This window comes from Miniopterus schreibersii (assembly GCF_964146895.1).
Source record: "Miniopterus schreibersii genome assembly, chromosome: 7".
NCBI lineage: Eukaryota > Metazoa > Chordata > Mammalia > Chiroptera > Miniopteridae > Miniopterus > Miniopterus schreibersii.
The window spans coordinates 43,138,347-43,153,798 of record NC_138108.1 but is presented as its reverse complement, the minus strand read 5'-3'; the positions used below and the strand labels follow the sequence as shown (position 1 = coordinate 43,153,798).

General features: G+C 42.9%; 1 protein-coding gene across 1 annotated transcript in view; it reads left to right on the top strand.

Annotated features, from left to right (window-relative positions):
• The window catches only part of MYO3B (myosin IIIB), a gene marked incomplete at its 5' end in the record, with an annotated part of 324,483 nt that overhangs the window by 224,902 nt on the left and 84,129 nt on the right, over positions 1-15,452 (top strand). The window contains one exon of the mRNA XM_081142170.1: positions 1,755-1,857. Coding sequence (XP_080998296.1) covers positions 1,755-1,857 — 103 coding nt within the window. The remainder of the gene's footprint in view (positions 1-1,754; positions 1,858-15,452) is intronic.

The window sequence follows — 15,452 nt, the reverse complement described above, 5'->3', positions numbered from 1 at the left end:
TAGGGACACTTCCCTGAAGAGGGGAGAGGCCTGTGCCTGGAGAATCCTCTGTTGTCACACCTGCACACACCTCAAGTCTGCTATTTTGTGAACATTTCTGCAATTTAAGCTCATCATTTGTTTCAGCCATGTCACTGGTTTAATTCCTTTAACTTGCCATAGTCACTTAAAATGAGTCGCCCTATTTGACTTTTCTGGTTTTTTCCATATCTCCATTTCTCCAATCTCCTTATTTAACAATCTACCAGAGATACCAGATGATTCCAACTGTCACCAGGATGTATTTCAAGTACTTAACAAGTTTGATAACCTCCTTATTTTTTACTTATCTATTTTTACCCTTTAAAAAAAATTGAGGCATAATTGACATATAACATTATATTAAATTTCAGGTGTGCAGCATAATGATTACTTCCTTTTTATTTAAGTTTATCTCTTTACTCTGACTCAAATCCTTCTCCCTGCTCTTCCAGCAAAGCTTGGGGATAGAGGAACAGACGTCAGCTAAGCTTTATTAAGGATAATCTCTAAGTTTCTGTTTGGTTTTATACTTCAAATTACTCTTAAGAATCAATATTTTGATGACTGAAGTGTAAATGAGTAAGCAACATGGAATAAGTTTTCCCTTCAGTTACATGAACAGAAATTCTGTGCATTTTTATTGGAAACCCAGGCAGAGTAACCAGGGGCATTTGCTAAGCTCCAAGTACAGGCGTTGATACCTCTTCTCCTTCTGGTGGCGGACATGGCACCTTCCTAAGGAGAGTCCCAAACCAAAAGGGGAACGGAGGTCTTTCCTGGCTCTGCTTTATGCCTTTTCCTCTACGAATTGCTGTTAAACTGCTATTGCTCCTTTTTATACTGAGGATCTCAAAATAGGTGCACACAAAAGCAATCCTGGCTTTTCACACAGTTGGCACTATTTGGGCTTTAATCAGTGAGTGGTGGACCTTGCTGCTGCTGAAATGGGCCAGAGAACAAGGTTAAAAATTATTTGTGTTGCCAGAGCTAGTGTGGCTCAGTTGGTTGGAGCATCATCTTGTACACCAAAAGTGGCAGGTTCAATTCCTGGTCAGGGCACATACTCAGGTTGCAGGTTCGATCCCAGGTTGGAGCACGTGTGGGAGACAACCTATCAATGTTTTTTTCTCTCTCTTTCTTCCTCTCTCTGGAATCAATTTTTAAAAAATTATTTGTGTCAATTTTCCTTCTTAATAAGGAAACAAAGATATTTGTGACCCACTTGTGGGCTTCTCTTTTCTTTTTATGCCATTTCTTCCTTTTATGTTGCTTACCATAGTATTTCAAGTAAGCTTGGGCCAAACAAATGTTTTAGAATCTCCAGGAGCGGGGAACCTCCCTGTTCCTTGACCTACTATGCTGCTCAGCAGGCAGCCCTGCCCAGCCCAGCCAGGACTAGAAGCTGGTCTACTGACTCTGTCCAGTTCAGGGCTGCTCCAGCAACTACACGATGCCGCTGTTACCATCTGTCTCCTTCACCTGGGGCCTCTATCTGTCTACTGCTGCCGGACAGAGGCAGCTTGTTTTCCTTTAAGCATGAGTCATTTATCCGAGCGAGGCCTGCCATCACAGAACAGGTCAGTTTTGACGATGAGTTCTAAAGGAAGGCTGCGGAAAGCCAAGGAGCAGCATGAGGGCAGGAAGAGAGGTGCTGCAGAGAGCATGGGTGGCACTGTAATGCCTATTTCTGAATGTATGCTTAGGTGCCTAAGTATTTGTTTGTTTTCTCTCAGTTTTGAGGGGCTTTGTAGATCGCAAAAGCAGTCCACAAGCTGAATCCAACAATGGCCATGCAGAGACTTCAAGCAACTCTCCTTCTGTTGCTGAGAAAAATCGGTGAGTCTTGGCCCAGCCGGTGTGGCTCAGTAGTTGAGTGTCAAACCATGAGCCAGGAGGTTGCTGCTCGATTCCCAGTCAGGGCACGTGGCTGGGCTGTGGGCTCCATCCCTAGTAGGGGGCGTGCAGGAGGCAGCCTGTCAATGACTCTCATCATTGATGTTTCCGTCTCTCTCTCCCTCTCCTTTCCTCTCTCTGAAATAAGTGAAGAAATGTATTTTGGGGGGGAAATCGGTGAGTCTTATCTATAAAATTTCTCAGTCTCAAACTCAGGGACTTTTGGTGAGTTGGAGAGAATGGAACCAGAAGTATCTCCTATCAGAATCTCCCATGTTAGAGGTCATTACCATGTCGGCAGAAGTCTTTATTCTACAGGGTAATCTGAACACAGTGCTGCCACTTGGATTCTCTTCGTGGTAAAACTTGTACTTGGCCTCATTAGGTTAAAGCAGTCGTTCTCAACTGGGGACAATTTTACCCCTCTCTCCTGGATTTTGGCAATTTCTGAAGACATTTTTGTTGTGACAACTTTAGGAGGAGGAATTGTGCTAATGGAATCCAGTGGGTAGAAACCAGGGATACTGCTACATTTCCTATAATACAGAGGACAACCTCGTACAACAAAGAATTGGCTAGCCGAAAATGACAATAGTCCCGAGTTGGGTTTAAGCTAAAGCAAAAAGGAAGTATTATTTCCTATTTATGCACCGGTTTTAGTTAAATGTAATTCAAAATGAGTAGAGCAGAGCTGGCCCAGGGCCATAGTGCATTATTTTCCAAGTACACCTGAGCTGCTCGGGTCTGTAGAGGGCAGGAACCCTGGCTAAATGTAGGCTCAAATCATGTTAAGTAAAGCCCTCCAGGCTGTGACACCAAGCACTAGAGATTCATGGGACTCCCAGGCTCTCTGTTCTTCAGGGAAGCCTCATAACCTACCTTCTCTCAGAAAAGGTTTCCAGGCCCCATCACACATGTCATCAGGAGGAGGAGGCAATTACAGGAAGGAATGAACCATGGTAGAGAGAAGGTCTAACTAGAATAAAGCTTGCCTCTCTTGTTTCCCCCCAAATTGATTGTAGGAACACTAAAAGTTTACTCCAGCCCTGGCCAGCATGGCTCAGTTGGTTGAGTGTCATCCCATGCACCCTGAGGTGGCTGGTTCAGTTCCTGGTCAGGGCACATGCCTGAGTTCTGGGCCTGATTCCTGGTAGGGGGTGTGTAGGAGGCAGCCGATTAATGTTTCTTTCTCTCCTTCTCTCCCTTCCCCTCTCCCTCCCTCTTTCCCCCACTTTAAAAAGCAATTTTTTTAAAAAGTTTACTCCAGAATTTGGAGAACGAAACAGGCCATTAGAAAGTTCTTTGCACTTTTTCACTTGGAAAAAGAGGTGGTCTTGATTTGTAATTTAAAAAATAATTCTTAATTTGTTGAAACTTCTAATTAATATTTTTGAGCCCTGACAAATTTAATTCTCAATACTTCTCTGGTGGTCTCAAATTATTGTTGGACTACTGTTAAAGTAGACTACTTTTCTAAAAAGTAAGAATAGCTCATTTTTTAAAGGTGCTTGAGGAACTATTATAGACTAACATCTCATATTAGGATAACAAAGTTTAGAATGTCTTTTGCAGCAGAAAGACCACTGAACTTGGTAGGTAGAAGACTTAGGTTTTGGTCCTAATGGTAACGTTTCCCAGCTGTTTGACCTTGGGCAAGTCAGTGAACTAGTCTGGTAAATGGCTCCAGCCCCAGCCTGACTCCCCTCAACCCCAGCTGATGACTAACTTTACTCAGAATTATCAGGACAGTTCTGTGAGCAACTTCCCTCCATTTTAGAATCTCAACTTATATTCATTTGTCTTTTCTCCCTTTGCTCCTATCTCAAAAGACCACAGGTCCTCTTCCTCACACGGGGCAACCCTCTGTCGTGTTCCTGCCCTCCGGGCCCTGCCACCATAAATTAGCCCACCCCTTGCTCTCTCTCTCTCTCTCTCTCTCCCTCTCTCTCTCTCTCTCTGCTGCCTCTTTCCCTTTTGCTTATCCCTCGCCCATTCTAACAAAAACCTGCTCTTGGTCCTGTCCCTCCCTCTTCTTACTTTTACTATCAGACTTCCTCAGACAAGCATCCAGGCGAGTTGCCTCACCAACTCCTCCTTCATTAATCCTGAAATCTGACCTGTGCCCTCACCACATCCCTAAAACTGTCCTCAGGAAGCTTAGCTCCCAGTCACTGGAGCCTCATCTTCATCAGACTCTGCAGCATGTAGTTCGCAGGCCATGCTTTCCTTGGACCACACTCTCACACGGGCGTCTGCAATATTGCAGTCTTCAGGCGCTTCTTCCAAGCCGGCCTTGGTTTCCATCCATTTCTTCCACTCACCACTAAAATGCAGGCAATTCTCAAGTCCTTGACTCTCTTCTTTCTGACTTTCTACCTGGATGATATCTTCTCTTACAGGTGTATTCTCGTATCAACTCTTGGCTGTGTGAGCATGATTCTCAGGTCTCTGTTCTGAGCACCACACTTTCACACCCAATGCCTGTTGACCATGTATTCCCGATTTACATCCCAGGCCCTCACAGAAAAGCCCCCCAGCAAGACATCTTCTCCCGACTTTGCCTCTTCTGTGAGTGGCACAAACACTTTCTTGTATCCTGGCCTTCAAACCTGACAGTCCTACCTCTCACTTAACCCCACCCTCAATCATTTTCTTAGCATTCTTTCTTGGTCCAGGCCTGCCATTATCTTTCCTTTCTCTCTGTTCTCTCCTCTTTACAGACCAGCTTTCATTTCTGACGGCTGATCAATTGCCCTAGAGCATATTCTGACTTTTCTAAGAACTTTAATGGCTTCCCATTTTAGACCATAGAGGTTCAGACATCTCAGTCTGCTATATCAAGTCTCTCCCTGTCTTGCTCCAATTTGTCCTTCAGACTCACCTCCTGTATGACCCTGGATGCACCCTCTGGCTATGGCTACGTGGAGTCAGACTTTATATTGTTCTACCAACGCACCTACCTCTGTTCTTTCTTTCCATTCCTTTCTGTTCAACTCTTGCCTATTTTGCCAAGATACATTGTCATACCCCTTTCCTCCATGAGGACCTTAATTCCATTTAAAACTTCTTGAACCTTTATAGCATGTTTTAACAGCACTACTGAAAGGGCAAGACAAAACAATGAGCTTGTGTCTAAGTGTAAATCGACCCAATGTTTTCTTCAAAACGAAAGCTGAACTAAACAAGGTACTTGGTGATAAATTGGTTTATGTCTGGCACAAGCTCCTTGTGATACTGTGAGTGGTAACAGCTCACAGACTGAGTCTTCAGGCCACTCTTGGGTTAGTCACTCTCTGTGGCTCTTCCCATGTGCCTGGTGTTGTGGTTGACTGTATACCAGCCAGTCAGCTTCCCAAGGGCAAGGGCTGAGTCTTCCTTCTTCCTGTTTCCAGTGCGTGCAATGAGTTTATCAAGCTGACTTCCAAGGCCACTCTTCAGACCTCAGATGGTTTTCCATTTTTATTTTTTAATTACCATTTACATTCAATATTATTTTGTATTAGTTTCAGGTGTACAGCATTGTGGTTAGAGAGTCACATACTTTACAAAGTGATCCCCCTGATATTTTCAGTACCCACCTGGCACCATACATCGTTATTACAATATGATTTACTATATTCCCTATGCTGTATTTTACATCCTCGTGACTAATTTGTAACTACCAATCTGTACTTCTCAATCCCTTCACCTTTTTCACCCAGTCCCCCAAGCCCCACTCCCCTCTGGAAACTGTCGCAGAACTCCGATTTTTATGAGAGAAATGTTCTTCCTTCTCCATTTTGGGGTGGTGGCAGCAACAACAAGGTCCAGAATAATTCATCAGATAGTGTGTCAGGACCTCCCTACTTCAGGGGCTGGGACCCCACTTTCCCTCTGTGTTTGATGGTCTCCTCAGTGCCCCATGGATCAACCCAGGGATTAAAAGGAAGGCTGCCTGGGAGTGGGCATGATGGGCATAACAAGGAGAGCTGGGACATGCCAGTGATGATGCTCACAGCACCAAGTGACTGAGCTCCCCACAGACATGAAAGGGTTCCTCAAAATAAGAGGTATGAAGACAGAAAGAAGTTCTAGTGCCGGATCAGGCACTCAGGGATGTCATCAAGGACACAGGTTTCTTTATCCCTTTGCTCTGTCATCTCAGCACATCAGCGATGCTCCTACTTATGGTCACCAGGTGGCTGAAGCAATGCTAAGTATCACTCCCTCACATGGCAGGAAGGAAAAGGTGGACGGAAAGGGAGCTTTCCTCAGAAGTGTCTCTCTGTTTGTCAGGATGGAAACCTTTCCCAGAAGTCCCCAGCATACTTCTCTCACATCTCATTAGCCAGAATTTTCAGATGTGACTCTGCAGGGGAGCTGCAAGGGAGTCTGGGAAATGTGATCATGGGCATTTTCAGCTTCTGCAGGAGAAAGTAGGCAAAGAATAAAGAGGCTGGGAAAGCAACCAACAAAGTGTGCCAGAAGAGTCCTGAAGGGGTAGTGAGGCAGGAGATAGGGTCTGGGGAAAAAGGAGGAGAAAGCAGAATCAGAGGGAGGAATTCATAAGGAAGACACAGACACGGTGAGAAATATTGCTGAGAAGAAGGACCACGGGGACATGTTGAGGTCATCATTCAGATTCATCCAACACTTATTGTGATGACAGGTCTTTTCCCACAGTTATCTCACATAATTCTCGCATCAGCCTTTGGGATGGTATTACTGACTCCAGGTTACTGATTAGTAAAGTGGACAAGGGGAAGGCTAATTGAGTAGCTTCCAAATGCTGGCCCAGAGTCCAGGGCTAGGTTGGAGGTGTCAGGTTTACCTACTTTTGTGCCAAATCAGCTAGTCTGGGGGTCACTCAGTATCATAGAGAGAATAAATGGCAGGTCTGGGGTTTGAATCCAGATCTTCTGTCTCCAACAATAACAACAACTAATATTTGCTATTCCTTAAAAGCTTCCTCACATGCATTATCCTATTTAATCCTCATAACAACCCTATGGGAGAGGCACAGAAATTTTATAATTTCTGACATTTAGAGATTACAAGTAACTTGCCAGTGTTACTCAAAGTGACAGAGCCAGGATTTGAACACGGGCCTTCCGACTCCAGAGCCTGGACTTTTAACCAGTACATTCTAATGTCTCTCTATAAGTTCCAGGCTCCAAGCACTTAACCCATTGCTTTTTCTGTTCTCTCTATGTTCTCTATAACTTTCATTGCAGCAGATCTTAAATCACAACCAGCTAAAGAATAAACCCTCTTTGGCATAAAACTGTCTCCCTGTGATTGGTGGGGGAAATTCCAACACCGAATCTTGGGAGAAAGCCCATGGGCCTGGTGGGTGGGGTTGACTTGGCAGGGAGAAGGAAGCCTCAGGTTGAAAGACATCAGTGGTTGCTGTGGCACTTCTCTGCTCTACTTCCTGTGCGAGCCTGTGCAGTGAATGACAGAATGGAAACACTCTTTTATGTCATGGGGCTTTGTTCCCATGATGGTAATCCTCCATTTTAATGCTGATAAATACAATAGAGAGGATTATGCCCTTTAATTTAATTTGACCTGCATATGGCAGAGCTCTCTCAAGGCTTTTATTTGACATTCTGGAGCTCAGCTAACCTGTTGTCCTGTAAAAAATAAAGCCCCTATGAGGGAGGCAGGAGATTGATAAGGCCGATGCAGATGTTTTTATCCAGCAGCCTGTAAAACACACACACACACGCACACACACACACACACCCCAGAAGCTGCTTCGTTGTGGGCTACTTCAATGAGGATTCAGACTGAGAGTCATGGGGACCTTCGTGATTCAGGCAGCTTGAGGGGAGCTGGCACCTCGCAAGAGGGGAAAACGAGCACATATTTCTCCCGTGTGTCATCCTTGCTGCTCTGGGGCTTGGTGCCAATTGGGCTGACCTCAGAATTGATGAGCCAGAGGAACAGCCTCCCATCAGGGCCGACTGTGGGCCAGATTTTCATGTGGGCTGTGAAGTACAGATTGCCACATATCTTGACAAATACTCTGCCTGGGGGGTCATTGCAGAAATATGTGGCAGTGTGCTAAGAAGATTAAGCAAAACTTTTCTTTCATATCAGTTTCAGGAGGATGTTCCCTCTCCCACCCTTCAATTCCCATGCTAATTTTTCCTCCCACTTTCACTCCCCCTGGACGCTAGTGCCCTTCAGCATATTTCCTACACCGTGGCCAAGTTAGTGCATCACAGAGGACCTGTATGGAGCCAGAGGGAAGAAGGCAGCAAGTGTGGGAGCCTGGTAGGGATGGTGGCCTTTTTAAATAAAGTGCTAATGATTCTGTAGACACTGTATGTGTTATCTCCTTCAGGTAGAAAGCAGATAGGCTTTGGTGACAGACCTGGGTTTCAATCTTGTTCAGCTACTTACAAACTAGGAGACTTTTGCAAGTTCCTTTATCTTTCTGAACTTTAGTATCCTGCAAAAAGGAAATAATTGTGACAATTAGAGATAATCTACGCGAAAGAACTAGCACAGTTCTAGAGACATAATAAATGCTCAATAAGGGACGATGGTGAGCTATTGTTGGTCGTGGTAATAGAAGTGGTAGCAACAATAGTAGAAATTCTAATAATTAAAATGTTTCTGTAAAGCTAACCTGATACAAAGAGTCAAGACTCCTTCGACTTATCTCTAGAGCTGTAGACTAAAATGAACATCGAAGATTCCAGCACTTAGGCATTTTGAACAATGCTCACTCTCTGCATTTAACTTGAGAGCCAAATTTTATTTTCCTGTGTTTCTCGCCCTTATCTCAGGGATAAATCTGAGGTTGACTTTGGGCCCAAGACTCACCATTGCCAATATGGCCAGGATTCCACTGGCACGCCCTCAAATGACAACTTTCAGAGCTTATTTGATTGTTAGAGCCTTCTCAGAGTTTCTAGACTTTAAAAATATTAATTGGTCACATTTATTTTCAAAACCTTTTTGAAGCCAGAAACTTTATCACCAGTTGAAAGGAGCTTCAAGGAACAATCTGTTTTGAGTTATATTTTTCCTTGTGGATTTGCTTATGGCTGTACATAAATATTTATCTGAACTATTTCAACAAACCTTAAATCATCAGTGATCCTTATGCAAAGGACCCTTTTAGAAGGATTGTGGATGTCAAGAATGTCAGCAATCAGTGTTCTCTTTATAGGACCAGATTCCAAGGACCAGAGGCCTCTTAAAAAATATCTGGAACTGTTTGGTGGTTTTCAGCATGTCTTTTGTTTTCCTATTTCTGTATATCTGTTCATGCTGTTCCTTCTGAATGGAATACTCTTGCCAGTTCTTTCTTTACCTGTTGATAGTTTACACATCCTTCAAGGTCTCACCCATATGGTACCTCCTGCAGGGCCTTGAAACAGACTTGAGCCAGGAGAAGAGCATCCCAGGTGGGAGAAATAGAGTGGGACATGGCCCAAAGGCAGATGTGTAAGGGGGAGGGGACTCTGGGGAGGACGAGGTGTCCAATGGGATGAAGCCTGAGGGTGGAGTGTGGCAGTGATGTGAGGCAGAGAATAAGGCAGTTGAGAGCCAGAATATGAGAGCCCTTAAAAGCAGCACAAGATATTTTGGACCTTTAAGCCAAAAGATGTATACCTACAGTCCCTGGGTAGAATATAGTCTGCAGACATGTTTTATTTGGCTGTTCTATTTTTTATTCTTAATTCGTTTTTAACATATAAAAATAGAAAGATTTCATATAATAATTCATATATCTGATGGCTCTTGAAAAATTGGAGTAATTAGCAGCAATCTGCTGGAACTGAGTAGAGGCTGTTTTCCACTGATACCAACTCACTGGCCTACTTAATTCATGGCCTGGCTGCACCAGCATCTGAGTTTGATTCCTGCCTGTTGTGTGCAGGGCCACCGTGCAGGTAGAAGAAACAGTCTAGGCTACAGACTCTGGAACCAGACTGCTTCTTTTCCAGGCCCAGATCTGTATCCAGTTAACTCAACGACCTTGGGCAAGTTAAGCATGTTTCTAATAATGGTACCTACCTCATATGTCTGTTGTGAGAATAAACCACAGAAAAATTTTAGAAGACTACCTAGCACATAGTAAGTACGCAAAAATGTTAGCTGTTATTACATGTTATTCTACGTGAGATAGTAAACTTCAAGACTGAAACTACCTGTCACTCATTTCTGTATGGCTCATCAAGTCTAGAATCTTTCGCCATAATAGGTATAAAATAAAAGTAATTGATGAATGGTTGAATAAATATGTGCTTCTTGAATTTTTATTTTTGTTGGGTCCAAAGCTAAACTTAATTACTTTATCCTCAAGAAATGCTTCCACCCAGCCAGGTGTGGCTCAGCGGTTGAGCATTGACCTAGGATCCAGGGGATGGCAGTTCGATTCCTAGTCAGGGCACATGCCCGGGTTGCAGGCCCAATCCCCAGAGGGGAGGGGGTGCAGGAGGCAGCCGATCAGTGATGACTCTCTCCCTCCCCCTTCCTCTCTCTGAAATCAATAAAGATATACTTTTAAAAAAATACTTCCTATTTATCTTGAGTTTGACCTGAACATAAATAATTTTTGGTAAAGTAGGAAGCTGGCTTTCTCAAAAAGCCAACAGTGCTAACAAAATAAGTGAAGGGAGATGTTATTAGCACTGTGTCAGTTTTCTGTAATGGATCTACCTTCCTAACTCAAAAATAAATCCCAAGTTTTGGGAGATGCTTAATTATGTGGTTTATTATTTTTTTTTAGAAGCTCAGTTATTGGCCAATAGCTGTCTGTGGTTAATATCTTAATTTAATGATCAGTTGCTAGGAACCAGCATGTAGTGAACTTAATCAGAAATGATGTTGGAACACATGTTGACCTGGGTTCTCTGACCACCCCACCCTCCATGAGATCCACACTTCAAGGCAGTGTTTTTGTATCTGGTGACTCAGACAAAGATGGAGTGTCTCCAAAAACAACTTGGACAGTTTGGTATGTCCAACATATCTTATACGTAGCTGAAGTTATGACACCACCCCTCCTGTGGACAGACATGTTGGTTCTTATGTTAATCTATCCCTAAACACATCTGCATCAGCAAGTAAGGGCTTAAGCTTTGCCAGTTGACCTACAAGGTTGGATTCACTTTCTCTCTGGAAAACTTGCACATTTACAGAGAACTTGGGTCCATCAACATTTAATTTTATTTGTATAAGCATCGTCTAAATACTCAGTGATGTATTCAGGAGTCTAAAAAGTTGCTCTTTATCTTTGTACTTTAAATGTCAAGTGTCTTTCTTCTTTTTTTATTAAAAAAATAATGCCTCTACATTTTCTGAAGAAATCTCTATCTCTCTTTAGCTCTCTCCCTCTCTCCCCACCTCTCCCTATCGCCCCCCTTTCACAATTAATACCTACATCTCTTAAAGTTCTGGTTTCTAATCTAAAGGACAATTTCAGGGAATGACAAAATCTGGCAATTCTCCTGACCATTTCACCATCCCTTGCTCCCTTCCAACATGACCCATTTTGTGGGTATAGGAAATCCTAAAAATTCAGCACATCTCTGATATTACTTTGTTGTATCCTCATCAGGCTCAGAATGAATTTTTGAGCAAATACCTTTGCATACTGAGGCTATTTTGAAAGAAAAGAAACTTGAGAAAAGAAAATTTGCTCAAGCTGAAAACAATACGTGTGTAAAAATAAATTCTATATAAAAGTGTTTCATTATGAACACTTAAAGAAACCAAGAGTATAACCCTAGAGGTTGAAAAAAGAAACTTTGTACATTTCTACCCTTATTAACCATATTTCATATTCTTCTCTGGCTTAGAAGGAAAAAACTGTGTTTCAGTTTCAAGTCTATTTTGTGAATTAAATGGCAGTTGGCTGCTACCTGTGGGACGCAGCTTCGCCAGCGTGTTTCCCATTAGCATTGCCCCAGTCACTTTAAATTAAGGAGGAACCTGGGCGAGGCTCGCACAGACGCTCTGGCAGTGGCCCTGCCGCTCCCTGAGCATCTCACAACCTCTCAGGCTCGGCTCCTTGATGAGTAGACAAAACAGGAGGAGGGTGGAATTTTTTCTTTTCATCTGAATGGTGTAGGTCAGGCCGGGGAAAGAGAGAGGAATAGAGAGCTCTGGTGAAACGGAGCTCTAGTGACTGCTGTGACTGGGAAATTAGATAATAAACAGTCCCTGATACCAGGATTCTAGGCCTCAGATCAACGCGGCCTGGAGGGCGGCGGGAGCGGCCTTCCTGCTCGGCTCAGACCCTCCCTGGAGGCCTCTTTGTGTCAACAAGAACAGCCAGCGCTCCTGGCCGGCTCCCAGCGCTCAGAGTGGGGCTATCATTTTTGTTTGCTTTGCAAATATCTTAATGGGAAGTGGTTCAACACCACCTATGGGTTAATCTGAGGGGTTCTGCTTGGCAGCTGTTAGCTCTGAGAACCACATGGCCGCTCTCGGGTGGAGGGAGTCAGGCTGACTGTTAACTGCCCAGCGCCAGGTTGAGGCATCTTCTTTGCTTATTGGATTTACTGGCTGGCAGGAAGCACCTTGTTGTCTTTTATTTTTAGTTTGTTCCTCCTGGGAGGGTAGAGATGTTATTCTCAGATCCAACTGTCTGCCTTAGTTTCAGCAGCGTGCCACACACCTCTTTCACCTAAGCTCATTCACATAAAATCTAAAATTTGGTATTAAAAGTGGTAGTGTGGTGGTGGGGGCAGTGGTCTCGCAGCAGGAAGAAGGACCTTGTTTGTTAGCCTATGGGGGGGGTCAAGCTACTGCCCTGTCTTCACCCAGGATCTATAGAACCAAATAGATACTGAATTTCGAAGCAGTCCTTGCTCTATTGTTCCCTTCCTTTTCTCCTCTCTTCCCGAATTTGGCTTTTACTTGTCTTGGCCCATGGGAATGCTGCCTTGGGTAACTTGGCCAAGTCACGTCTTTCTGGATTCTGTCAGCTGACATTGGCACAAATGAGCTCTTTCTTTATGCTTCCTCACTGGACTTCAGGAAGGGGTGGATGGTTGCCACATAGCAGGTTAGGGAGGTTCTTAGAGTGATGACAGACTTGGAGACAGTTTCCAAATGCCCCACTTGTAAAAATGGGAAAGTTCAGATGCCTCGAGGTCCTGGAATGCCCAGCTACCTTAAGGAACAACAGTGCAGCCTTCTTTCTCAGACCTTATCCTCTCCTGAGGGTTTCCACACCTATTGTTAGGGTTGCCTGGTGGTTGAGAGCAGAGGCCTTGGAGTCCACTAGACCTGCTGCTACTAAGAGTAAGATCTTGATTAACTTACTTACTTTCTCACAGCCTTTGTTTCCTCATCTTTATATAGAAGAAGAAATGGCACAATATCTCACCAGGTCGTGAAAGTTAAATGAGTTAAACACAAAGTACATGGCATCCTATCTGACACATAAAAAGCACTCACTTATATACATATATGCATAACCCATGGACACAGACAATAGTGTGGTAAAGGACTAGGGGGGAGGTGGGTGTTTGGGAGGGAGGGGATCAATGAGGGGAAAAAGGGGGACATCTGTAATACTTTCAACATTAAAGATAAATTGAAATATAAAATAAAATAAAAAGCACTCACTGATTGTAGTAATAGGGAGAATGATTGTTGTGATCTCCGAGGAATCTGCCTTTCTTGATGTAGTCATTAGTATTATACATTCTTTTCTGAAGTATTCATTTTGAAGTCTGTTACTCCCAACCCTTTAAAATTAAGCCAGTGCCAAATTGAGAGCAATTTGAGTATCAGAGTAAATAATGATGATGAAAGAATATAATGTATTGAATAAAATAAGAATTTATGAACCACGTTGATAGAGAGAAAGAGAGAGAAGAGGAAAGAAGGGAAGAAAAAGAACCGGCAACCTTTCGGTGCAGGGGCCAACACCCAACTAACTGAGCCACACTGGCCAGGGCCTAATTCAGTCTTTAAAGTACTACAACTGTAACTCAAAAGTAACTCAACCCACAAGTTGCCTTGTGAACCCACCCAAAGGAGAGACAGCTTGCAGAAAGGAGTATCCAGATGCCTGTCATCATCATCACCCTTTCTCTCAAGCGGGAAGTTCCAGGTTCAGGGATTTGGCTTTCAGAAGTACAAAATTATAAACAGTAGTATAACACCTGCTAAGTATGCGTTTTATTTCTGACCATGTATGCCTCTCTTCATTTAATCCTTTAAAATTCCTATTGTCTTATATTTTTATTTTGTTTTGCTTGAAAGAACAAATGTAATCCTTTTCCCCCAGTTTGGCAAGACTCTTTATTTCTATTTTGCTGATGAAGGAGCTGAGGTGCTGATTTGTCCAAGTTAGAGTTGCTGTATTTAGCAAAAGAAAATTCAGGATACCTGCTTAAATTTGGATTTTATGTAAATGACAATTTTTTTTAGTGTAAGTATGTCCCAAGAAAATTATTTGAAAAAACTTATACTAAAATATTATGCATTGTTTACCTGGAATTCAAATGTAACTGGGTGTCCTGTGTTTTATCGGAGAACATTAGCCCAAGTTCTTTGGAACTAATATATCATGAATATGTTTTGTATATCATGAATATATATCATTAAGTGTGTTGCTAAACCTTTACCAAGTGTTGACAACAATCCTCTGACCTCTATGTGTCACAACATATAGTGTTTTTTACCTTCTAAGAGCTTTTGATTAAAAACATATTCAAAGACATCAATTCCTATTTATTTATTATGGACTTCACTCAGATGTCACCTCCTGTAGCCACTCAGTCTAAAATTGCAGACTCTGCCTCCAACACTTCCTGTACCCCTTCCCTGCTTTAATTTTCTTCTTTGGCACTTCTATTTAATATGCTTTCATATTTACTTATTTCTTTCTTTTATTATCTGCCCCAACTAGAATGTAGTTCTTATGAGCATAGGGATCTTGGATCTGCTATATCCCCAGTAACAGTAGGAGACATATTGAAGGTGCTCAACAAATATTTGTGGAATGAGTGAATGATGTCTGTGAGGATACTGAGGACAATGTATTGAACATGTAATATACACCATTCTTATAATCATACAGAATCTCAAAATGCTTGCCCCCAAATTAGAACCTTGCATATGGTACAAGTGTGTATAATCTTAATATTATATTAGTCCATAGATACAGGGTAAGTAAAAGGTCAGCAGGTTAGAGGTCAAGGGGTATCTGCAGATATATCTGGGCTTAATTTCATCTGCCTCTAGAACTAAATGTTAGTCACCCCAGGTGTCATTTCTTAGGATCCCAAAACACAATTGTGTGACTATCTGGAAGAGTCCAGTAACAAAATGGCTCTGTGTCCACCAGATCTGGATTTGTATCTTGGGGTGTGACTTGGATAGGTTGCTTAAATATCTCATGCTTTATCTGTGAAATGGGTACCCTGGTAGGACCTATGCTGCCAGCACTGGGCCTGAGGCTGGGTTTTCTCTCAGCTCCCTTGGTTGCCGACAAAGAACCTGAGTAGGTTTTATGGATGGCTCTTGGTCAAGTGTCCTTTTGTTCAATAAAGCAAGCATTCTCAGCAGAAGGAAGA